Source organism: Durio zibethinus, chromosome 4, assembly GCF_047325235.1.
Source record: "Durio zibethinus cultivar Kanyao isolate XHJ-2024 chromosome 4, ASM4732523v1, whole genome shotgun sequence".
In the NCBI taxonomy this organism is placed as follows: domain Eukaryota; kingdom Viridiplantae; phylum Streptophyta; class Magnoliopsida; order Malvales; family Malvaceae; genus Durio; species Durio zibethinus.
In genome coordinates, this window is record NC_143165.1 from 18,937,238 (window position 1) to 18,961,834 (window position 24,597).

The 24,597-nt window shown below is 28.0% G+C and overlaps 2 protein-coding genes across 4 annotated transcripts; both read left to right on the forward strand.

Annotated features, from left to right (window-relative positions):
- Window positions 1-4,229: 4,229 nt before the first annotated feature.
- On the forward strand, window positions 4,230-9,709 carry LOC111288216 (UPF0613 protein PB24D3.06c-like). 3 transcript variants are annotated; one of them, XM_022879005.2, is made up of 9 exons: window positions 4,230-4,602; window positions 5,652-5,728; window positions 6,164-6,269; window positions 7,334-7,426; window positions 7,543-7,608; window positions 8,005-8,150; window positions 8,489-8,597; window positions 8,852-8,916; window positions 9,222-9,709. In XM_022879005.2, the coding sequence occupies exons 1-9, from the start codon at window positions 4,372-4,374 to the stop codon at window positions 9,367-9,369; spliced, it is 1,041 nt and encodes a 346-aa protein (XP_022734740.2). In that variant the 5' UTR covers window positions 4,230-4,371; the 3' UTR covers window positions 9,370-9,709. The 3 variants fall into 3 exon arrangements, with proteins under 3 accessions (XP_022734740.2, XP_089615946.1, XP_089615947.1); XM_089759820.1 differs by having other exon boundaries at window positions 9,231-9,709; XM_089759821.1 differs by lacking the exon at window positions 5,652-5,728 and having other exon boundaries at window positions 4,264-4,602; window positions 9,222-9,590.
- Window positions 9,710-22,879: 13,170 nt separating this feature from the next.
- On the forward strand, window positions 22,880-24,171 carry LOC149519279 (uncharacterized). The gene is made up of 4 exons (XM_089760254.1): window positions 22,880-23,087; window positions 23,324-23,560; window positions 23,714-23,857; window positions 23,942-24,171. Exons 1-4 carry the CDS (start codon window positions 22,880-22,882, stop codon window positions 24,169-24,171), a joined length of 819 nt encoding a protein of 272 aa, XP_089616380.1.
- The last annotated feature ends 426 nt before the right edge of the window (window positions 24,172-24,597 follow it).

The window sequence follows — 24,597 nt, forward strand, 5'->3', positions numbered from 1 at the left end:
TGATGCATTCCCATTTCATTTTCATGTTTAATTTTTTTTATACATTTCATGCATTTTAGGCTAGGTTAATATTTTAATTAGGTTAATTTTCAATTAAAAATTCTAACTTCTCATTTTATGTTTTGTTAAGGTTAATTTTCAGTTTTAATTTGCTACTCCAAGTTTTTTTTTCCATCTCTCAACTCTTTAATTTCAATTTTTTATACTTTTAAATTTGCTTAGTTTAATTGTAGGATTAGTATTTTTTTTCCATTTTTTAGTAACCTATTATTTTTAGTAACTGCTAATTGTAGTAACTTTCCATTTGGGGGCATTGCTTTCTATAATTTGTAGTTAATTTAAGTTTAATTATTTGGTAATTTTCTTGGATTAATTGAAGTTAATTAATTCACTTCAAAATTTTAGAAGGACTAGATATACCTAAAATGTAAAAATTGATACTTGCCCCTAGGTCTAGGACTCTCATTCCTTGAGGGGACGATGTTTCAAATATTTTCGATTTGTATTACTTTTGTGACCTATACACTTACGATACTCTTGAAGTTAACATCAATCACCTTTGCATGGTTTGCATGGTTCTCATGCATGGCTACTTTTATTGTCACCTTTGCATACTTTTGCATGGTTTTTGCCATTTTTATTCAAATTATCTAATTTTTTTCAAACAAACCTAAAAATCAAGAATTCAACACATTAAGACATGAAATGAAATAAATTCATAAAAACTTTCAAATTTTAATGGCAAAAATGACCTCTAAAATGCTATAATTTTCATAAACATTAGCTATTGAAATTCATGTTCATGAAACCCTAATATTGATAAATTAATGAAGTAATTTTATGTTCATTAAGTGTAGATGAAATTACTAAAAAGTGCCTTTTTTATTATGTATTTTTGTTCATTTTATGAATGAAATTCATGTTCATATTCCCGAGTTTGTGCAAATGGAGTTTTTAACAAATATAAGGATGAATTAGTAGAAAAAAATGTTCCATTCCTTTAACCATCCATTATATATGTTACACAAATAACTTAAATCTTGATGCATATCCCTAAACCAAGCATACAAAATTTCCCTTTCTTTTTTATGCCATTAAAAAGAAAAATTGAAATAATAATGAAAAAAAAAAAAAAACAATAGCAACACATACTAACATAACAACAATCAATTCTCTTTCCTTTTTTTTTTCTTTCAATTTCAACCTAAAACACTAAGTTCTCTCTTTTTATTGAAAATTTTCTTCAATTACTTCAACTTCAACACAATCCACAACATTATCCTTCAAATATGACATTTTATTCTTCAATTTTTTTTACTTAATCATATTGCAACTTTTTTCTCCTTGTCAACTCATTAATGATCTTTTTTGCCTTTAGCATAGAATCATGGATCGTACTAGGAATGAAAACCAAAAATAATATCCTATAATCATAATTAAAATTGTCATCAACTCATTTAGCTTAATCAATATTATGTTATCTTTCTTCACAAAATAAAATGATAATTACTAGGTATTGTTATCATCCATAAAACCTTTTATTAGAATTTAAGGGAGTTCATGAAATTCATGTAGGTGCCTTCAAATTGCAATGATAGAAAACAATTCTCTTTCATAATCAAATTTCATGGGATAAACACCTCATATGATCCAATATCTAAACACTTACCTCTTAATAAGTTACAAAAGTAAAAAACTCAATAACGAAATCAAAAGAACCATGAAAATGAGGTGGTATATGAATTTGAAAATTTTTAGCAAATCTAAACTAACCTCGAAAAGGAAATGTTAGATGAACTCATATTTGAAGATAATTAAAGTGAAAAAAAAAAGTCATAAGCATTTTTCAAAAAGAACAAATCAAAAACTTAACGTCTAAATGTCATTGTTATTGAATTTATAAACAAGTGTAGCTCACTTCTCTTAAAAATTCCTAATTTGAGCACAATCATAAAAGTAAGTATTGGTGAAAGTAAAATCCAAATATTCAAAGAATATATATATATATATATATATATATATATACAAGAAGGGATTTACTTACTCTATTAAAAGTTTTACACCTTTTTTTTATTCTTTGGGTCAAATGGCTAACATTAAAATTATTATTTTGATCCAAATTAGTCATGAATTTAATTTTGATCCAAAGATTAAAAAATAAAGTATAAAACATACTATGGTTTAAGTGGATTTTTTTTATATGTACATACATATATATAAAAAAAACTAGTAATATTTTAAAATTTCATTAATATGTTTTTAAATAACTTTTGCTTTCCTATTAAAAGATTCAAAAAGAAAATCCATATTTTTCCTTTCTCTTTTTTTGCTATTGACTGAAATTAAGAAAGAATTTTCAAGAACAAATCATTTTTTAGTAATAAATTGAAAACTATATAAAATAATATAAGAAAGCAAAACTATTTAAAGGGTAAAGAAACCTAATTTCGATGAATAAGAAAGGAAAATGAAAGAAAAATCATATGCTTCAAATAATATCTATCAATTGGGCAGGTCGAGCTAGATTAAGGTCAGGTCAATTTAGTTCTAAGTCATTTTGGGTTTTTAAAAAATTGAGTCAATTTGAGTTGGGTCATTTTGGTTTTTAAGTTGTTTTAGGTTTGGGTTCATTTGGGTTCAAATTATTTCAAGTTTAAGTCAATTCAAGTTTGAATTATTTTAGTTCAGATATGACACCTAGTTTATTTAAGTTCAGGTTATTTGAGTTTGAGTCATTTTAGGTTCAATTTATTAATTTTTAGAATTAAATTAAATCGAATTTAAAAAGATTATTTGGTCGAGTTCAAGTGAGATTTTAATATAATTTTATTAAAAAAAAGTTAAAAAATAAAATTTTAAAATAAGTATAAATATTGTAATTTGAATGTTTTCAATTTAATTTAATTTTTATATGAATAAAACATGTGATTTTATTAGACGTAACAAATGTAAACACGATATGATGATATAATATTAAAACAATAAGAAAAAAATCATATGAATTTTAGGAAAATGTATTATATATTTAATTGTGTCGATATAAATTTCAATACGTATAAGATATGAAAATAAATTTAGTTAAATTACGTCATATAAGCATATGTATTAGACACAGGAAACATTTTTACACTTTTGACATGCTTAGTAATTTTTATATTTATTTTAATTTAACATAAATATATAAATATTATTTTAAACTTTAACTATGATACACAATTACATATTTAATATAATCATATAAAAATTATTTTAAATATTTATTTATGATACACATTTAATATAAAAATATTTTGTATTTTAATAATATAACTACAATATAAATAATCATTTGAGAACAGTTGTACTCATTATTTAATAATTTATTTTTTAGATTTTAGGATAATTGAAGTTCATTATATAACTTATTCTAAATTACATGATTAAAAATTAATAATATAATTATAACATAAACATAATGTATATACACAAATTAATGGCTTGTTTTATATACTTTATTTTAAATCCCATGATAGTTGGTACCATGTCTAATTATAAAATATTATATAGTATATTCTAAATGATATATTGATATGTATACCTATGATAATTAAAAATATATAATTTAATTTAAATCATATTATAAATTATAAAAAATTTTATAAGTAACATAATACATATATTTAATTTATACTAGTTTAATAATAAAAAATATATATTAGTTTGATATTTTTAATAATTTTAATAAGTCATCATTTGTGTTATATTTATTATTTTTATTTATATTATAGTTGTTATTTTTATTAAATTAATATTTTTAAATAAAATTATATTTAATTTAATACTTCATTTTAATTTTTTGGTTATTTTGATTTTGAGTTTATTTGAGTTCGGATAATTTTAATTTTAAATTATTTTGAATTCAAATATTATATGTTTGAATTGATTTGAATTCAAATTATTTTTAATTTGTGTTGTTCAAATTCAGATTATTAATATTTTTATAATAAAATCATATTAAATTAGATTTTAATTCAAACAAATTAAACGAATGTTTTGAGTTCGATAAACTTGCTTTGAATCTTCGTCATTAATTCATTTTAATATTGTAAGAAAGAAAGGAAAAGCGATAAAAGCGGGGAAAATAAAAACAAAAAAGGTTTTGAAGTTTTTAATTCGTTGCACGCGCTCTACCCAGCACGTGGTCTGAATCAAACGTTTCATTTTTTCTCTCAAACGAGCAAAGTGGCAAAGACTCGGCATTATTTCACAACAAAAAATTTACACAACGAAAAATTGTAAAAAAAAAAAAAAAATCAGATCTTTCTCTTCTCTTAGAATACATAACGGAAATCTTGATGGTGATGAATTTTAATTTTATTATTTACTAAAAAAATGAATTCTCTCTCCACATCTTCCACAGTTTCTTCTTCTTCTACCTCTTCAGCGTCTTCGGCTTCTTGGTTTTCCGGCATTGTTAGAGGCCGCCAAGACAGGTCCTCCTCCGTCAAGATGACCGGAAGATCCTCCTCAGGTGGAGGCGTCGCCGCCGATAACGACGGACCCATCAAGGGCAAGAATCAGTTCCGTGGTGTCCTCTTCAAGTATGGGCCTAAGCCGATTCAGGTTCGTTCAATTCAACATTTTGAATCTGTTCTTTATTGGATGGCTTGAATTTGAGTTAAAGCTCAGGTTTTCTAGTGAAATTGGTGGGATTTTGATGATGGGTAGTTTTCGATTTGATTCATTCGTGGTCTAGGGTGAGGTTGAAGAGAATTTTTTTAGTTTAATTGATCTGATAAATGAGTGTAAATTGTTGATTTTTAGGGTTAATTATTATTTTTGAAGTAAATGCTGAGTGCTAATCATAGCTTTAAGCATAAAAAAGATTGTTGCTTTAGAATGGTGATTTTATATCTAGTGCTACAGCCACTTGATTCTGAAGCTTGGGAAGATTCATAATGATTTAATGGTTTGATTTCTTTATATTCATTTTGGAGAGCATATTCTGATCTATTCTAGTTACTAGTTAGCCGTTTGTTGAAGCATACCATGTTGTCACTTTCAATGCACTACTCAATTAAACACATTGAAGATAAGTCTTTTGGTCTAGCATTTTTATCCAGTTAATACAGGGGCAGTTTGGTTTTCATGAACTAAAATTTGCATGTTGGTGGTATTTAAAGTGGCTGCAATATATTCCAATCATTTTAATAGTTTAATTGAGCAGGCATTTTTAGATTGCAGGTCCTATTTGCAATTAATAATGGGGGATTAGTTTTATGCCTTATGAGAATACTTGTCATTCCTTTGATAGCTTTAGTTTAACTCTTAAAAATGTAAAATGGTTTTATAAGAATTAGATTTGAGTAAAATGTCAACTTGTCTTGATGATGGTGATACTATTCAGCTGGATTTAGCCGGTGAATTGAACGATCTTATTAGTTTGTCTTCTTGGTAATGTCCTAATGTTGGAACATTACTGACAAGTGGGTATATTTTGCATGTAAGGTATGATTTTCAGTTTGTTGGATGAAAATGTGGTGTCATTGGTTATTCTTGTTATTTGTGGATCAGATGCCATGATAATGCTCTCTTCCTGGAATTCAGACTTCTGATGGCTTAACATTTGTTTTGAAATTATATATCTCTTATTTTGTCTTTTACCTTTTTAGGTTGCATTCAAAACAGGTGAGTATAAGCAACAACTTATTTTCATTGGTGGACTGACAGATGGGTTTCTAGCAACTGAGTATGTTTTCTATGCCACTACCTTCATGAAAGAAATGAACATCTTTTTATACGAATGAGATGAAGCATAATGATGGAGATTACTGACATGTGCTTTCATTATTTACCCTGTCCATCTTACCTTAAAGATGAACATTTTTATGGTGTCAGTGCCATTGTAGACTATATATATTTGTAGAGTTGTTTTATTGGTTATCTCTGCAATGCTAAAAGCCTTAAACAAAGTTGTAACTAAAAATTGTCTCTTGGCAAATTGGGAAGTGAGATAAACCCAAGGAATGACTTCTAAGAAGGCACAAACCTTTTTGGTTTGACGAAAGTATAGAAGAGAGATTGAACATAAAAGATCAATGTTTTTCTATTGCATGGTTGAATGTTCAATATGTATTTTGAATCTTGTGATTCTTAAATGTAACTTTCTTTTTTTGGTTTTCAGATACTTGGAACCTCTTGCAATTGCTTTGGATAATGAGAAATGGTCACTTGTTCAACTACTTATGTCATCTTCATATACTGGATATGGCACCTCCAGCTTGCAACAAGTAAGACATGTTTTTCTATGTAGACATTGATGATTCTGCATGAATCTAGGTTTTTGGGGTTTTCATTGTTGTTTCATTCACTATGACATGAGTTGGATAAAACCCTGGCCTTTCTCTGTTAAATATTTATTTTACATTGATGCCATTCTGAAAATACTGTGGGATCTAACTTGTGTAAAACTGCTTGTCTTACATGGAGTTAAGGGCTTAGCAAGGAATTTTTCTTGCCTCCTACATTTAGATTTCTTAACGACAATCTTGAGTATTTGAAAACACTCTTCCCGTCAGAGCTTTGTTTTTAATGAAGGGGCAGCAGTATAGGATTTATTATTATTATTATTATTATTACTATGATGATGATGAGGAGGACGACGACGACGACAATGATGATGATGTTCACTTGCACATATCAAAGGCATTGGAGCAAATATTTAAGATCGGACTACTACCTTAATGGCCATGCTGCTCTATTAATATTGACATGAAGCTATCCATCCATCCCAAAGTTTCAGTACCCTTTCCCCCCTTTACATGGAAAATTTCCAGTAATTTAATATCTTTGATTTGATGGAACAGATCTTTTGTTCATTCAAGTTTCCTTAGTAATTTTTAGTAAATCTCACAAGTTAATGGTAGAAAAAACTTGTTTTGGGCAATTCATCTTCAGATTCAAACATCATGCCTTCATATTGAATTCATCTAAAATATTGCTTATAGAATTATATCAAGCTACTTCACCAATTTTGTTTGGACCATGTAAGAGTTAATTTCGAAAATAAGTCAAGAATGGTGAGCTAACTAAGCTAGTTGCTTATTATTTTGCCTCTTCCCCTCTTTTTTGGCTGGAGGAGATAAATATTTATTGTGTTTCAGATGTTTTCTATTTAACTTAACCTTCTGGCCAAAACTTTATGGTTTTAAGTTATTAATATTTCACAGTTTACAATTTTGTGGCGGTTGAAAAGAGTGTGTACCTTGATTGTACTCTGTTCCTTGCTATGTCTCTCAAACTTCATGTTATTGTGCTCCTTATTTAAGATGTTCTTGCACCATATGTCTTGAAGGATGCCATGGAGATCGATCAGCTTATCAGTTATCTAATCAATAAAGAAAATTCTGAGGGTGTGGTCCTACTTGGTCATAGCACTGGCTGTCAGGTAGCTGCTGATTTTGTGTTAAATTTGTTCTGTATCCAAAGTTTGTTTGATTGCTTATCTGAGGCATTTTAAGATGAAATAAGGACAATCATTTGCTTGTTTGCTCGTGAATCTAGGATATTGTGCATTACATGCGCACAAATGCAGCTTGTTCCCGAGCAGTCCGTGCTGCCATTTTGCAGGTAGCTGCTATCACTTTGTCAACTTGTTCTTCTTTATATATTTTATCTGCAGCTTATGTACTTTACTATAGAGGTGTGACAAAGTGATTTTTGCTAGACTATTACCATGACCATTTAAGGAGAAATCCTGCTGAGATCCACTTTTTTATGGTTTGAAGTAGAAGAACATCTGTATTACTGTTTCACTGTTTCTGATGTATCATTTATGGAAGTTAATTGAACTTTCTATGGTTTTCAACTAATTTGTGCATATTTTAGTCCAGGAGAATATGTTTGTACCATGAAATAATGATGATTTCCTTTACTTTATTATTGTCTAGTGCAATTTTTTTCTTGCAATTGCCTATGTATTGACTCACTTGCAGCTTTGGTCATTTTGCCAATTTGAATGTTCAGGCTCCAGTTAGTGATCGAGAATACAGGGCAACTCTTCCTGAAACAGCTACAATGATTGACTTGGCTTCAAGCATGATAAAGGAAGGTTGGGGTTCAGACTTAATGCCTAAGAAAGCAGATCCATCTTCCCCTATAACTGCCTATAGGTAGGTACACTAGCACTGTTTTTTATCTTGAAATCACCATATGCTTTTTTTTATTCCTCATTTTACAAAAGCTGATTAAAGTCCCTCTTTCTCAATAAAATATGTATCTCTCTATATGTATTTTGTTCTTTCTGTACAAATTTAACAATATGGGGACTCTGATATAATCATATATCCAATGAGATCAAGAAAGTAGTGGGCACGGAAAACACTAGGTCACAGTCTTTCTTGTGATTGATTTTTAATCCATGATCTTTTCTTTTTCTCCTTTTATGTTACTCAGCTACTGCCTTCCCTTTTCTTTTTTTGCCCTTGTTGAGAATTCCAGTATTTTGCAGATATAACTCCCTTTGTGCCTACATGGGGGATGATGACATGTTCAGTTCCGACCTTAATGATGACCAGCTTAGAATGAGACTTGGACACATGGCTAACACTCCTTGCCAGGTAGCATACACCTTTGTATTTTTTGTGCTCACAGTAGCTGATGTTGGTAACGTTCATTAAAATGTGAGACAAATCCATAAACATCGTAATTGATAATCTTGGGAAACCAGCCATTTTTTCTTTGTAGTATAGCAATCTCTTTTTCCTTTGGAATCGGGTCATGGCATTTATCATAGCATTTTGCTTAATAACTAGGATTCTTAGCAATACAAGTTCAATAACTTAAGCTTGCATATGTGATGGTTTTCGTTCAGGTTATCTTTTCCATGGATGATGAATATGTGCCAGAGTATGTTGATAAGAAAGCATTGGTTGAAAGGTGAGACTAGAAACTCTCTTCCAGTTAATGTTTCTCAGGCAACATTTGTGCATTCACTTCAGCATCCTATTAGCTCTTTGTTGCATCCAAGTGTGTGCATGTCTTTGTATGAGAGAGAGAGAGAGAGAGAGAGGGAGTCCTTACCTGATCAAATTATGAAGCTGGTTTCTCAACTCCTGCTGCAGTTAACGTTTGTCTGGAAACATTTGCACATTCAATTCAGCATATTACTGTTTGTAGTATCACTTTATTGCATGCATCTCTCATCTGAGTAAAAGATCATGTCGATTCATAAACTCCTACAGATTGTGCAGAGCTATGGGTGGTGCAGAGAAAGTTGAAATTGAATACGGCAATCACTCCCTCTCTAACCGAGTCCATGAAGCTGTGCAGGCTATTATTGCCTTTGTTAAAAGAGAAGGACCTAAAGGCTGGGATGATCCATGGAGCTAATGCTCTGATATTTCGTACTCTGATTTTCTCTTTTTCGTTTTTTATATTCTTTTTTCTTATTCTCTTCTTTCTCTTAATTCATCATTTTCATCTTAATCATGCTAAGCAATTTTGGTTATTCATAACATGTATAAAAAAAAGGCTGTGTGTGAATTTCATCCCCTGGTTAGTCTGAAAGAAGTTTTATACTTTGTATGGATAAGCCTTGTTTTCCTCCAGAAGGAACCTGTAGTGTTGGCATGTATTGATTACAGAATTTTGTTCTATCCTTATTCATTGCTGGCTGTACTATTTGATGGTAGGATAATTGAATGTACCTTAATTTCCTACTTTTCGTTCATTGTGTTTTTTAATGTTGGTTTGTTTTATAAGAATTTTATTGGAAGAAATAGCACTATTTTGAGCTTCACTGGGAATTTTGATTATTTTTGACACAAGAGGTCATAGTATGGGATAGAAAAAAGGATTGCAGGTGTAATCTTTTAAGAGTTAAGTTTCAGAGTCTGGCATTTTGATTTTTTAAACATCATTTGCATTCAGAAAACTGAATTTTTCTTCTCAAGGAATGTAATTTTTACCCAGGTCAGACTAACATTGCTTTTGCATCTTAGAAAACTTTTGAGAACTCACTAGCAATGCCAAATGGGAAAATTGAGAAGAAAGTGATTTTTGTTGAGACTTCAAGAAATGTGAATCCAAACTATGACTTTTGGGGTCAGCCCTTTTTCAGCTGATCCTTTTTCTCCGGATTAAACTTAAAAGCCTTCATTTTCGATATGCTAACTGGGTTAAATTCAAAAGAGTAAATAATATCCCGCCGAGTCCCTAATTTTCTAATCTAGTTGTTAATAATCATTTTTGGACAAAAGTAAACAACATGCACCCATTAAGTTGAATGATAGTGGCATATGGCAACTGAGCTTGCTAACATGAATGCCGACATGTATGCTAAAGTGTAATTTATAATATTTTAAAAAATTTATTTTGCAAATTTTGCTTCTCTTTCGTCTTCTCTCTTCAAAAGGGTTTTTGTCTCTTCTTTCTTTGTAGGTTTTCTTTTCTTAGCAAAACTTTTAGAAAAAAGATTTAGCGAAATTTTTTATAAATTTTAAATTTTATATATGCATACATGTTGGCAAGCTGTTGCATGGCACCGATAAAAGTGTCAAATGAGTCGTATTAGATTAACATGGTCCATTAAAAAAATTACCCATACAATAATAGGCCATATTGGCCCAACATTATTATTTAATATGCCAAGTTAACATAGCTCATAAAAATTAAAAGTATGATCCAGTACGATATATAATCCATAGCTCTTGTAGATCATGTTGTACCTAGTATGATATTATTTTTTGTACCACATCAGGTCAAACATGATCCATTAATAATTTTTTGAATTTTTTTATAAATTTTTTTTGCAAAAAATTCTTTGCTTTTTAACTATCTTTAAAAATTAATTAATGAAATTATTATGTGAGGTAAATAATTTATATCGTTCAACAAAATATCTATGTTTACGAGAAAAAGTTAAAAAAAAATTTTCATAAAAAATATGTGAAATTAACAAACACTGATATTCCGTCTCTAAATTTCAAAAATAAAGAGCATACACATTTATGAAATTAACATTTGATTTCTCATTCTTATTATCTAATAATTCACTTATATATATATGCTTTATCTTAGGCCAAGTTTTTTCATAATCAGTTGTTAAGAAATATACATTACATAATTTCATTTTCTTTAGAAAGTGATTGGTCAAAATGAAAAATAGTAATTTTATCTATTATTAATTTAAATATTTTATAAGTAGATTTAAAGATATAATTTTATTTTCCTAAACTATTAACATAAAATACTAAGAAAGCAAAAGAGCATTTATAATATGATAAGAGTAACATGAAATACAACTCAAGAACTTACAAATTAAACTCATTTATAGTAATTATGGACCAGCACGGCACGACATGACACATTAATGCTTGTATCCCATGCCATACCGGCCCATGTGCCACATGTTGGCATTGGCTCGTAATGGATTGTTCAGTATTTGCCCAATGGGCTAAAAAACTCTAGCCCATCACACAATTTTATATGCATAGCCCATGACTAAAATAATGGGCAATGTCGTTATGTCGAATTGGACCTTTTCATAAACTGCTTAATCCTTTTAACACCTTTAATCACCATTATTCAACTTAGTGGCACATGTTATTTACTTTTATTAAAAAGTTTTTATTTGAATAAATCTCAAAACATTTAGTCTTAAATTAGTTAAAATAAAATATTTAGTCCTTAATTAAAAATTACCTAAAAATATTAAATTCTAAATTGAGTATTTAGTAATTGCATTAGGTACTTTCCAAATGAATTGGTCAACTTTAGTTGTGTCATCTTTGCAATAATGAAAATGAATTAAAGACTCAACTCATTGAAAATATATTTTTCCTTTTTTACCCAAATTATATTAATGGTTATATAACAAATACTCAAAATTTCAAAATCCAACAAATTATTTTGAATGATTTTTAATTAATTGCAAAAATAGAAAGAATTGTTAGGTCAAACTTATTCTTTTTTTAAAGGAAAAGAAAGAAAGGTCAAATTTTGTATTTAAAATGATAAAAATTCACATTTAAAAAAAATATGCTCAAATTGGGATTTGACTTTGAAAATGTTGAAAAAAATACATCAAACATGATTAGAATCTGCAAGCGCACAAAATCATGCAAGTAGAAAGTAAAATATCATTCCCATGGAGTTTGAAATATGAGAGTAACAAGTACTTAAATTGTCTCCCCTTACTTATACTTAAAGAATTCAAGTAAGATATGCAAAAATAGAATATCAATTTTGAAAATTAAACTTAAAACATGCAGTAACTATAACCAATTTGAATACAAACCTAAACTAATTCAAACAACAAGTGAATAAAGTAAATAATATGCAATTAACTAGAATTAATCAAAATTGAACTAATCAACTCCAATTAACTTGAACCAAAAGTAATTAATATAAATTCTAACTAAACAACATGCAATTAACATAATTCAATTAAATCTAAGTATGCAAGAATGCTTAAAACATAAATCAATGCTAAACATGTAAGAAACTAAAAAATAGAATGCAACTGAATGATTAAATTGAAAACTAGCAAGTGAATATAACTTATATAATTATGCAGCAACTAATTAATCAATTAAACATGCAAAACTAATCAACTTAAAAACAGCTGAATATGATATAACCAATTAAAAACAAAGCAAGTAACATCTAAGCTAAATAAACTCAATTATATGCAAAATTATGAAAATTAAACTTACCAACTTAAAACTAAACCTAATTGAATTAAACAGCAAATAATTACAACAAATTTTATTGTAACTTAGCTTATCTAACCCTAATCAACTTTTAAAACATGCAAATAAACTACTATTAAACTTAAATTAACCTAAGAACATGCAATAAATCTAAGATGCAAGAAATCAAACCAAAATCAACCAAAGTATGAAAGCTGAAATTGTTTTGAACTTGAATTAACCTTAAACACATGCAATAGATACAAAGAAGCACTCACTACTCAATATTAGCATTAAATGAATCTAAAACATGTAATAAGATTAAGATGCAATTAAAATCAAACTAAATTTTATGAACCAAAAATAATATGAATGACAGAAATATGCAACCCAAAATTATTATGCAATTAAACATGCGACTTTAAACAAATCTTAAATTTCAACCACGCAAATCTTGCAAATAGGAAATAATATGAACCTAATCAAAATTTTAGAACAATAATAAAATGCTATAGGACGATTGGAACATAAATTATAAAAAAAATAATAAACCAATAGCTAAATTGCAATATCTAATTAGAATAAACAAAGGTGCATTTGAAACTAAGCAAGAATTGAGACTGACTTAACAAGATTTATTAAATCGAATAAATTTGCATTAAAACTTCAGCTAGCAAGCAATCAAATTAAAAAGAACCTCAAAATCAAATTTTATTGAACTTGAAAATTAAAAGAAACTTTGCATAAATCGAATGTAAAAAGAAATAGAAAATTAAAGAACAAGAAAGCTTAAAAGAAATAAAAAAAAAAAAACTATAGATTGGTTTGTCACCCCAACTTCATACCCCTTTTTCCTATAACCTAAGACAAGCTATTTATAGACCAAAAAATTCAATAAGTGTTTGGCCAAATTAGACTCTAATTGGCAGCTTCTTGTTTTGATTAGAATATACTTCTTGAATGGGAAGATCCTTCTTAAAGTGAATCTTGGTTGAATTGAAGTGAATCTCTTCAATAAACTCTTCTAGATCATACCGTGTCTTCTAGATGATAAATAATTTCTACCCTCTTCTTTTTTTTTTTACATATATCAACTTCTAGAATAAAAGAAAAGAAAAAAAATTGAATCTTGCAAATCAAAAATTAATTTTGGTTTAAGCTCTAACCTTCTAGAAAGTCTTTTCAATTTACTTCATCTTGAAACTCTTCATGCATGTCACGACTTGCCACTTCTTCTTAGAGAACTTTTAGAGTTTTCTTTCAACTAAATTCTTGTTGTGCTGCCCCTTATTAATTCTCTTTCTATTTTATGCAAATCCTACTTTAATTAGGAAAAAGAATACAATCCTAGTAAGAATAGGAATGCCAAATCCAAATAGGAAAAATTAAGGGCTATTTAGTCTTTTCTAATGTGAACTGAATTGCCACCTCATCATGCCACTTAAGCCTCCAAGTCAACTTTTTTAATTAATAAGAAAAGACTTGTTGCCATATCATCCATTAATAATCTCATTCATGTACACCTACATCAGTTATTATGGACTTGCATTCACTTAAAATTACAATTTTACCCTCCATTATAATCGAACATGCCTAGCTTGATTCTTGCATGAATTTACTCAATTGTTCATCAAGATTGAGCAATTCTAACTCCTTCAAAATCAACAAAATCAATCTTGAACAAATTTAAGCTCTCTCTTTCCAAGATTTCCAAGAAATTTAAAAATCACCAAAAATATATAAAGAACATTCTAAGAATCATTCTAATGCATTAAAAATCATCCAAGATTGATAAAAAATTATCGAGATTCTTCAAGATTGAATAAGAATCAATCTTTCTTTCAAGATTTCCTATAAAACAAAAAATTAAGCCTATTAGGAGTAAAAAGATCTTCATTTAGCTAAGAACTAAGCAAAAACCAATAATTTAAACACTAAAAATAACTTTATAATATAGATTTATCAAACCCCTAAACTTGAACTTTTGCTTGTCATCAAGCAAAATAAACTAAGTAAAGATAACATGTTAGCTATCATAAAACAAAATCCAAATATTAGATTCTCATAAGTTTTCAAAAATTGCATGATGAATATAACTTAGAAAAAATCATAGGTATAGATTAAACACCAGATTCATTCAAGAGTAAGCTCCTTTTCAATTGCAAATTTTCTTATGTATGTGAATAGTCTATCTCATATCAATGCAAGATATTTAATTAAAGTTATGCAAACATGAAATTGACACATCACTACAAAGCATGCATAAATTTCATAAGTTTGCTTTTTACATCTCTCTCAACTAATGTAGCCACACTTAACCAAAGATCAATAAGTCTTTATTAAGCTTATAATGTTAGGCTAGGATTAATATATGATAAAAAAAAATTTAAGATCATAACCCTTACACATGCATTATTTAAGATCTTTCACTTTTTGATAAGAGAGCTTTTCAAAAGAATTGTACACCCCTAGACTTAAATTCTTCTTTCTTTTTCTTTCTTTTCTTTTCAACTAAAACAACAACTTTTTATTGGATTACATGTATACTTGCTATTTTCATGTTTCCACCTTTCTTTTTTTTTTTTTTATATATTATGTTTTTTTTTCTTTGAAAGTTGTTTTCAAATTTTCTTTTCTTGCTTTTGCTTGCAAATAGAATTTACACAATATTTCTTTTTAAACTCTACCATTCTATCCTAATGTGACATAGCTTTTATATTTATCATTAATTGATCCATATGCTTATAGGGTAAGGTAAAAAGATAAAGATAATAAATCAATGGGTGGCTAATTCATGTAAGTGAAAACAAAAAAAAAGGAATATATATATTAGGCTCAAAGGAGTGACTAGGGATAACATATATAAGGTTAGTTTGAAAGGCTTAAACGATCCAAAAATGGCCTAAATCATTTTCCTAGTTAAGTGTAGTCTATGATTTCACCTCAGTAGATGCTCAAACAAATTCTAAAATCACAACATAACTTTAAAGATCAATGCAATCCTATATCTACATAAACTTTAACTAAACATGCATACATCTCAATGATCAAAACTAATGCTTAAAAATGTAAAAATATCATAATTAAAAAAAAAAACAAATTCTAAATTCATCTCATGCCTTCACTATATTCATTCTTTTCTAATAAGCTATAATCAAAGTCAATCAATGTTCTACCATTGGATTTAGAGAAAATAATTAAGGGAAGTAATATTCTTATTCTAAACATGATATATTAAGTTTAAACCAAAAAATTTTGAAAAGATTGAAAAATTTTGCATAAAATTTTCCCTTCCCCCAACTTAAGTGACATATTGTCCTCAATGTGTAAAAATAGAGCATAAAAGGAAGAGAGATACTTCTCTAAGTCTCAAAATCAAATCTAGAATTTTGTAAAAATTCTTCAAGTGTTGCTTCTTATCTTATCTTGATCCTTGTTCCTATAAAAATAAACAAACAAAGCATTACTTATTCCTAAGAAACCAAAATAATAAACTAAATATAAATATGCAAATTAAAATTTAAAACTCGGGTTATCTCCCAAGTAGTGCTAGTTATAGTCAAGCTTGACTAGTAACAACCAAAACTTCTTAAAATTCAACACCTCTACTCTATAAAGTAATATGAGGTCTTACACTTTTTCCTAATTGAACTTCTATAAGTTGGATTTGGTTTCTACCCTAATGCTTTTATAGGGAATTATTCATCATTATACGAAGTTAAATTAGTAGAATTTTTAAAATTTTAATTCCTTAAAGCCAAGATCAATTAACAAGGTTATACAAACAACACGTATATACAAGTATGCATAGTTTTGGCTAAGAGTGTAACCTTGAATGCCGAAAATCCCTTAGTTCAATTTGGTGACCTTTCAAATAGATTCCAAGCCAAAAAGTTGCCTATGTGTTTAGTCTCTAATGGTGATCCACATGAACCTTTGTGAAAGAACCTTCTCTAAGACTTGGTAGCACTCAAAACCACTATAACTAGTAAGTGTTTGTAAAACCTCTTGTATTTTTTTGAATGAAACTTCATTCTTTTAGTTTTTCTTATTTCTTTTCTAGATACTTTCTTAGTTACAAAAATGGGCAACTTAATGTTCCTTTTATAAAAGAAACATTCGGCCATATTAGGTTTAATGCCTAAAATGCAAATTTCTATAATTAACCCTATGCTAGCTGAATGTACCAGACAATGGGAACTCTTTCTCTTATTTTTATTTCCTTTATTTTTGGTTATACTAAAATTAAATTAAGTCCAACTTAATTTATCTTATTTTTAATCTTTCATAATTATCCTATTGTGTGTGACCCATTAGGTTCTTTAGCATGTTGGCAATAAACATAAACATTGTAAGCCTTAGTATTGGGCTATGGATGAAACAAACTTTTTGTCTTCATAACCAATTCTCCAATTTGTCAATCTTATGTTTATAGATCATGATCAATGCTAACTTATTTGTCATGACCTCAATTGCTAAAGAAAAGTCAATATGGCTTAACAACCTATCCGTGAATGGTCTTAGTGTATAATTAATATCTTTTTATCACTAGTATCTCGATTTAAACATTGATTATGGTTTAGTGTCTACTCAATCTTGTTCAACCATATTTAGTCTTGTCCTTAACATAATCATCACTAATCTTTTTTAGAGTGTGATTAGCCATCCGAAAATTTTATCTTTTTACTGAAACGAGTTTAGAGTTTATTAAAACAATGATTTTGGTCTACAAAAAAAAGATTGGGTTTGGGAGTCAGTTACGTGTGAGGAAAGATTAGCACTTCCACAACGTCCATAAAATTGATACCAATTAATTATGCACTATTTACAATTCTAGATAAAAATAGTTTTTATATGAAATTTAATTATAATTCCCTTCATCTTTTAGAAAGAAAGTTAATTTAAAGTATTTTTATTTAAGAATATTACGAAAATCTTCAAATTAAAAAAATCCTTCAAATTCTGCGACATAAAGGCATAATTCAAAGATAGTTTTCTCATCTAAGATTTATTGTAGCATTCATTTAAAATAATAAAATAACACTCTTTATAAATGATAATCATTGATAACTCTCTAACATCTAGGCAGAATGTCAATAATTATATTTTACAAAATATTATTTTAATTTTATTTGTTTTAAATTTTTTTTTAAGAACTCTTTATGTAGTAAAGAAACGAAATATAATATAACTAACGTTAAATATCAATAATTAAAATAAACATATATAAGCATTATAAATGTACTCATTAATCTAAAAACTAGACATATACAGATGATGATAAAATATGAATTTAAGAAATGAGTTTTCAAATATAAAAAAAAACCACCTAACTCTCCAACCTTTAGGCAAAGTTTGGGTGTGACTTTTATATTTAAAATCCCATTCTATTATTTTTTATTATTTTATATTTTTATATTTGTTATTTTAACAAAACCAATTTATTTTGGGTTACGAAAATGTATGAAAATTCTTAATAAAATAAAATTTCTTAAATATCACATCATCTAGGCGGTATTTGAGAACAAATTATTTCATAAAAGGTTTTCATGCATGTTATAACATATTGGTCTGGAGACTCAATTGCTAGATGTAAAAATTTAAAATCGTGAAAACACAAGGAGTCACCACTAATCATTTTTAAGGTGTGATTAGCCACCTAAAATTTATCTCTTTAATAAAATGGGTGTAGAGCTTTATTAAAAAGATGGTTTTGGTCGACAAAAATAAGATTAGGTTCAAGAATCGATTACGTATAGAGAAATATTAGCACCCTCACAACGCTCACAAAATTGGTATCAATTAATTATACTCTATTTATAATTTTGGATAAAAATGGTTCTTATACGAAATTTAATTATAATTCCCTTTATCTTTAAGAAATAAAATCAATTTACAAAAAACTTTGTTTAGGAATATTACAAAAATTTTAGATTAAAGAAATATTTTTGAATTCTTTGACATAAAAGCAAAATTAAAAAATAAACTTTTCATCCAAAATTTATCGCAACATTCCTTTTAAAAATAATAAAATAACATTTTTCATAAATGATAATTATTAGTGACTCTCTAACATATAGGCACAGTATCAACACTTATATTTCATGGAATGCTATTTTAATTTTATTTGTTTAAAACTAATTTTTAAGAACTTTTTATATAGTAAAACAAAAAAAATAATATAATTAATATTAAAACATCAATAATTAAAACAAACATATATATGCATTATGAATGTGCACATTAATATAAAAAATAAGATGTATGCAAATGATTATCAAATATGATTTTAAAAATCGATTTTCAAATATAAAGAGACCACTTGAATTCTTCAACATCTAGGTAGAGTTTAGGTGTGACTTTTTATATTTAAAATCCCATCGTATTATTTTTATTATTTTATATTAAATTTTTTATTTTAAAATATGAAATTATAAGAAAATTTTTACTGAAATAAAATTTTCTAAATACCCCATCATCTAGCGGCATTCGAGAATAGATTACTTCAAGGGAAGTTTTCATACAAGTCCTTAAATTTTATGTTGATTTTGGGGTTTCAAGATGTCATTTAGGGTTTCAGGTTCTACTTAGGATTTAAAGTTTGCACCTAGGTTTTTAGGGTTTTACACCTAGGGTCTCATTTTAGGGTTTCACTTTAGGGTTTTAAAAATTTACTAATCTCTCTTAAAAATTTTCAACATCTAGGCAAAATTTTGAAGCAAACTCATATTTTGTAATTTTTTAAAAAATCAGATTTCCTATATTTTCATATTTTCTTGTTCTTTAAAATTATTATTATTTATTTGCTCGTATTTATTTCTCTAAAAAATGGATTTTTTTATATTTTTATTCATCTTCCTTTTCGTTAAACATTTTATCATTTATTATTATTATTATTATTATTTTATTAATCTTTTATTATTTTGTTTATTATTTAATAATTCTCCAACATCTAGGCGGAATTATTATTTCTTAAAACACGATTTTTTATTCTTTCCAACATATAGGCAAGAAATTTAAAATCTGTTCCTTTCTTATGAAATATATATTTATATTCATTACTATTATTTGATTTTTTATTATTTTTTAATTTATTGTTATATATATATCTTTTGCATAAATTTAAAATGTATGAAAAGTAAATTGTATATATAAAAAAATAAATTAAAAAAATGAAAATTGCATAAAAATAAAAATGAGCATAGAAAATTAACTAACATGAAAATTAAAAATGTGTAAAATTTAAATTGCAAATAAATTGAAACAACTTTTAAGAGGAGAAAAAAATGCATGGATTTTGAATGTTATCATATAAGAAAATAAACTTTATGGAGATCATACCAACTATATGAAATAAAATGGTCCATTTGCAGTGGACAAACAAAGTAAAATAATAATAGTCATTGCATGAAAAGGAAAATATCAAAACAGAGATAAACATGAAAGTGGAAGAAGATCGACCGAAATACCTTTGGCTTCTGGTTTTTCCTTTCTTTTTCTTGCTTTTTTTTTTCTTTGCTGCTGAGAGCTCCTTCCTTTGTTGCGTTTTGTTTTCTGACTTTGACTCCTATTTTCCCTTTGTTATTTTTTACTATTCGCCTACTCCTGCACGTCCACCTCTACCAGCTTGCTGCGTTTTCCAGTATCGTTTCCACGCCCAGCCTCTTGCTCCCTTTTCTGGTTTTTGCTTTTTTTTTTCTCACGTGCTTCTCTCTTTTCTTCCTCACTGCTTCCAGCTTTTGTTAGCAGCTTCACGCCTCCTGGATTCTGTTTCCGTGCCCAGCTTTGCTGGTTTTTGCTCTTTCTGCTCCAGTTTCGTGCTTTTCTGTTCCATACTTCTTCACCTTTGCTTTCTGGTTTTCGTCTCTACTGCGTCTGGTTCTTGTTGCAGCCTCACGCTTCATCTCTGCAGTTTTACCACTGAAAATACCATTTCCTGTTCCAACCTCTATTTTTATTTTCTTTCTTTCTTCTGCTTTCCAGCAGCTTCCCGTTCCCGTTCCATGGCAGCGGTTTTCTTCTTTTTTTTTGCTCCCCCTTTCAGCAGCAGGCCCCTCCTCTTTCCCGTACTGCCTTCCCTATTTTTTTTTAATTTCTGCTCACGTACTGCCTTTTTTCATGTTCCAACCGCTCGTGCAGTTTCTGTTCTCCAGCCCTTCCTCACGTGAACTGCAGTTTCCTTTTCTTCTTGGTTTTCTCTCCTGTACGTTCTCAGCTTTTCTTGCACGTCCTTTTTTCCTCCCACGTCTCATGCAGCAATCACGTCCAGGGATTCAAATAACGATTTGATAGCGGAATAGCGGCCGTAAAATTGCAGTAGCGCTGCCTTCCGCCACCGTTAATAGATAAAAAATGATTAAAAAATTCATTTACAGCAAAAACGGAGAGTAACGACCGCAAAATAATGGTGTAACGGACAATAGCGACAATAACGGACCGTTATTGTCGCTATTCCGTTTTTCTACTCATGGATCTAATAGTTCTAACAAAAAAACAAAATTTTAAGCTTACAAAATAAAACAACAAACCTGCAAAAGTAAAAGTAAAAGCCAAATCAAAAAATAAAACTCACAATCTCAGAGCTTTATCATCAAAAGAAATTTTAAAACGAGCTAGAAAACAGATCAATTATTTCAAGTTTCAACTTTCAACCATTCAATCGGTATTTTCGGCATTCAAATTCAAATCAACCTCAAGTTTTCAATCAACATTCAAGATCAAACAAGGTAAGAAAAGAAAGTTAAATTACTTTTTTTTTTTTGTAAAATTTCTATAAAATGATCTGTTGTGTCTTGTGAGAGTCTAAAAGACGAACGAGATATCTGTAGATACTAGGCAAGTCAGTAAGTGATAATGATAAAAGGATGTGAGAGAAAATGAGAGATGAAAAAAAAAAGAAATAAGAAAAAATTTCTGGAAAGCCAGAGAAGGCAAGAGGCAAGACGAAAAAGAAGATGAACAAAAAAAGGTAGCGTTTCTAGAAGGGTCTCCGTTTGCTAGAAAGAATTAAACAAATTTGATATATTAGGCACGTGGAGAGATTGGATGGGATGGGGAGGATTAGGTGTGGTGGGGCGTTGGGGGGAAGGTGGGGAGGGATTGGGTGTGGTGGGATGTTGGGGGGGAAGGTGAAGAGGGATTGATGGGGGTGGGGAGGGATTGGGTGTGGTAGGGTGTTTGGAGGGTGGGATTGAATTTTTTTATTTAATTTTATAATTAATTTTTGAATTAGATAAAATTTAATTAGTGGTTTTAAAAATTTATAATTAATATAATATATAGATATTTTAAATGAAAATTTTTGATAAATTTTTTTTGTATAAGTTAGATAAAAAATAATTAAAATTAAATATTATATTTTGATTGTGTTATATATTAATTTATAATTTTGTATATGAATTTTAATTTTTTTTGTTGTTTTGATATTTATATTATTGTCAATTCTTTTGATATTATATTAATTCTTGTTATTTTTGTGTAATTATTGAAGATTGTGTTTATTATATAATTATTAAAAGTTGTTTGTGATAAAAAAATTTTTATATCAATTAGTGTATCAAAAAAATTAAGTTACTTAACAAATTTAGCATTTTATGATCTATTACTCTTATTAAGATTAAAAACTAAAAAAAATATATATATATATAGGTTTGAAAATTTTATTAAAATATAAGTTTGAAAACTTTTAATTTTTGAAATTTTTTTTAGATAAAATCTAATTAGAGGGATTGAAGATTTATAATTAAAAAAAAAATAAGAGATTAATAATTTAATATGATATACATAGAGATTGTAGATGAAAAACTATTGATAAATTTTTTATATAAGTTAGACAAAAATTAATTAAAATTAAATATTATATTTTGATTGTGTTAGATATTAATTTATAATTTTGTATATGAAATTTAATAATTTTTTTTGTTGTTTTGATATTTATATTGTTGTCAATTCTTTTGATATTATATTAATTCTTATTATTTTTTTGTAATTATTGAAGATTGTATTTATTATATAATTATTTGAAGTTATTTGAGATAAAAAAATTAATATCAATTAGTGCATCAAAAAGATTAAGTTATTTAATAATATTCTTAAGATTAAAAACTAAAAATTAAAAAATTAGCGTAAAATCAATTTTTAATGATGTAATAAGTAATATTAATATTTCTAAATATAAGTTTATTTTCTTTTTATACAAAATAGTAAGTATGCCACCACGTGAAGAGTTTCCGAGTAAAAGAGTAGAGGGTGCACCAAGTGATGATATAGGATGGCATTTTGGAACACCTGTGCCAAATACAAAAGGAAATGTTTCATGTAAACTTTGTGGTAAAGTTGTAAAAGGAGGAATAACATGTTTCAAAGAACACATTGCTCATAAAACTAGCAATGTTGCACCATGCCCCAACGTTACTGGTATGTTATGTTTTTTTAATTTCTTTGAAAATATTATTGTTAATTTCTTAATAAAAATTATAAAATTACATAAGCATGTGCAACTAATTTTCTCCTTTTTTTAACTATATTATTAATAGGTATAGTAAGAGAAAGTATGATGAAACTCCTTCAAGAAAGCAAATAAAAAAAAGCTGACAACAAAAGAAGAAAAAATGAATTTTTATCACAGTTAAGAGGGGAAGATGATTATGAAGGATTTATTGATGAAGACATTGCTACTAGACAAGCCGTGCGAGATAATATCCAATCACAACATGAGTGGCACAGAAGACAAGAATTCAGACAAAGAACTAGTGGTTGGAGTAACATATATGAAGAAAGACGAAGCTCTCATGGTTCAGTTGTTGAATATTTTAAAGAAAGAACAGGAAAATCAACTCCAAATGAGTCTGAATTTTCATTAAAGGGAGCTGTTCCTGAATTGGTTAGAAGTAAAAGTTCAAGACAACCAAAAGTAAGTGATTCATTTCTAAAGACATTAAGAAGAAAAATAGGTGAATTAGTATCAAAATTTTTTATATATGATTGACTTCCTTTTCAATTAGCAAATTCCCCATGGTTGCATAATTTGATTTCTGTGGCAGCAGAAGTTGGCCAACATGTAAGACTTCCAACACCTTATGAGGTCTCAGATGTGTATTTAGAGTCTGAGTATCAACAAGTTCATGAATGGGTTAGTGGATTAAAAGCTTATTGGAATGAATTGGGTGTCACTTTGATGTGTGATGGTTGGACCAATAGTTTGAATCAAATGCATATCATTAATTTTCTTGTTTACTGTAGTAAAGGGACTATTTTTTGGAAATCTGTAGATGTCTCAAGTGTTCGTAGTAGAGATACAAACTTTTACTACAGATTATTAGATGAAGTTGTGGAAGAAATTGAAGAAAAATACATTGTTCAAATAGTCACTGATAACGAGGCAGCACTTAAGGCCACAAGAAAAAGACTAATGGAGAAGAGAAAACATTTGTATTGGATAGCATGTTCAACTCATTGTTTGGACTTGTGCGTTGAAGATATTGGGAGGAAAAAAATGTAGCAAAGGTTTTGGATGATGCAAAGAAAGTGACTTGTTTTATATACAATCACATTTGGACTGTTAATTTGATGAAGAAATATACACAAGGGAAGCAAATACTTCGTCCTGCTCTTACCCGATTTGCCACTCATTTCATACAATTAGAAGAAATAATGAGGCAAAATCAAAGTTTGAGAGAGATGTTCAATTCAAAGGTTAGTACTTAGTAATTAGTACAATTATTTAAATCTAGCATCTTTTTATGATATTATTGTTTTAAAATATTAATTTAAAATATATTACTCTAAAACTTTATTGATGAATATATAAGAATTTAAAGATTCAAAATAGGGACAACAAAAATCAGGACCTGCTTATGAAGTCAAAAAAATCATTTTAGGAAAAGATTTTTAGAAAAAAATAGGTGATATAATAAAAGTTTATGAG

Coding starts and splice junctions, on each gene's coding strand:
- LOC149519279 (XM_089760254.1), top strand. CDS start 22,880: ATGCCACCACGTGAAGAGTTTCCGAGTAAAAGAGTAGAGGGTGCACCA. Junction 23,561..23,713: donor TGTTCCTGAATTGGTTAGAA/GTAAAAGTTCAA, acceptor TTTCTGTGGCAG/CAGAAGTTGGCCAACATGTA. Junction 23,858..23,941: donor TGTCACTTTGATGTGTGATG/GTTGGACCAATA, acceptor GGAAATCTGTAG/ATGTCTCAAGTGTTCGTAGT.
- LOC111288216 (XM_022879005.2), top strand. CDS start 4,372: ATGAATTCTCTCTCCACATCTTCCACAGTTTCTTCTTCTTCTACCTCT. Junction 5,729..6,163: donor GATGGGTTTCTAGCAACTGA/GTATGTTTTCTA, acceptor TTTGGTTTTCAG/ATACTTGGAACCTCTTGCAA. Junction 8,598..8,851: donor TGGCTAACACTCCTTGCCAG/GTAGCATACACC, acceptor GTTTTCGTTCAG/GTTATCTTTTCCATGGATGA.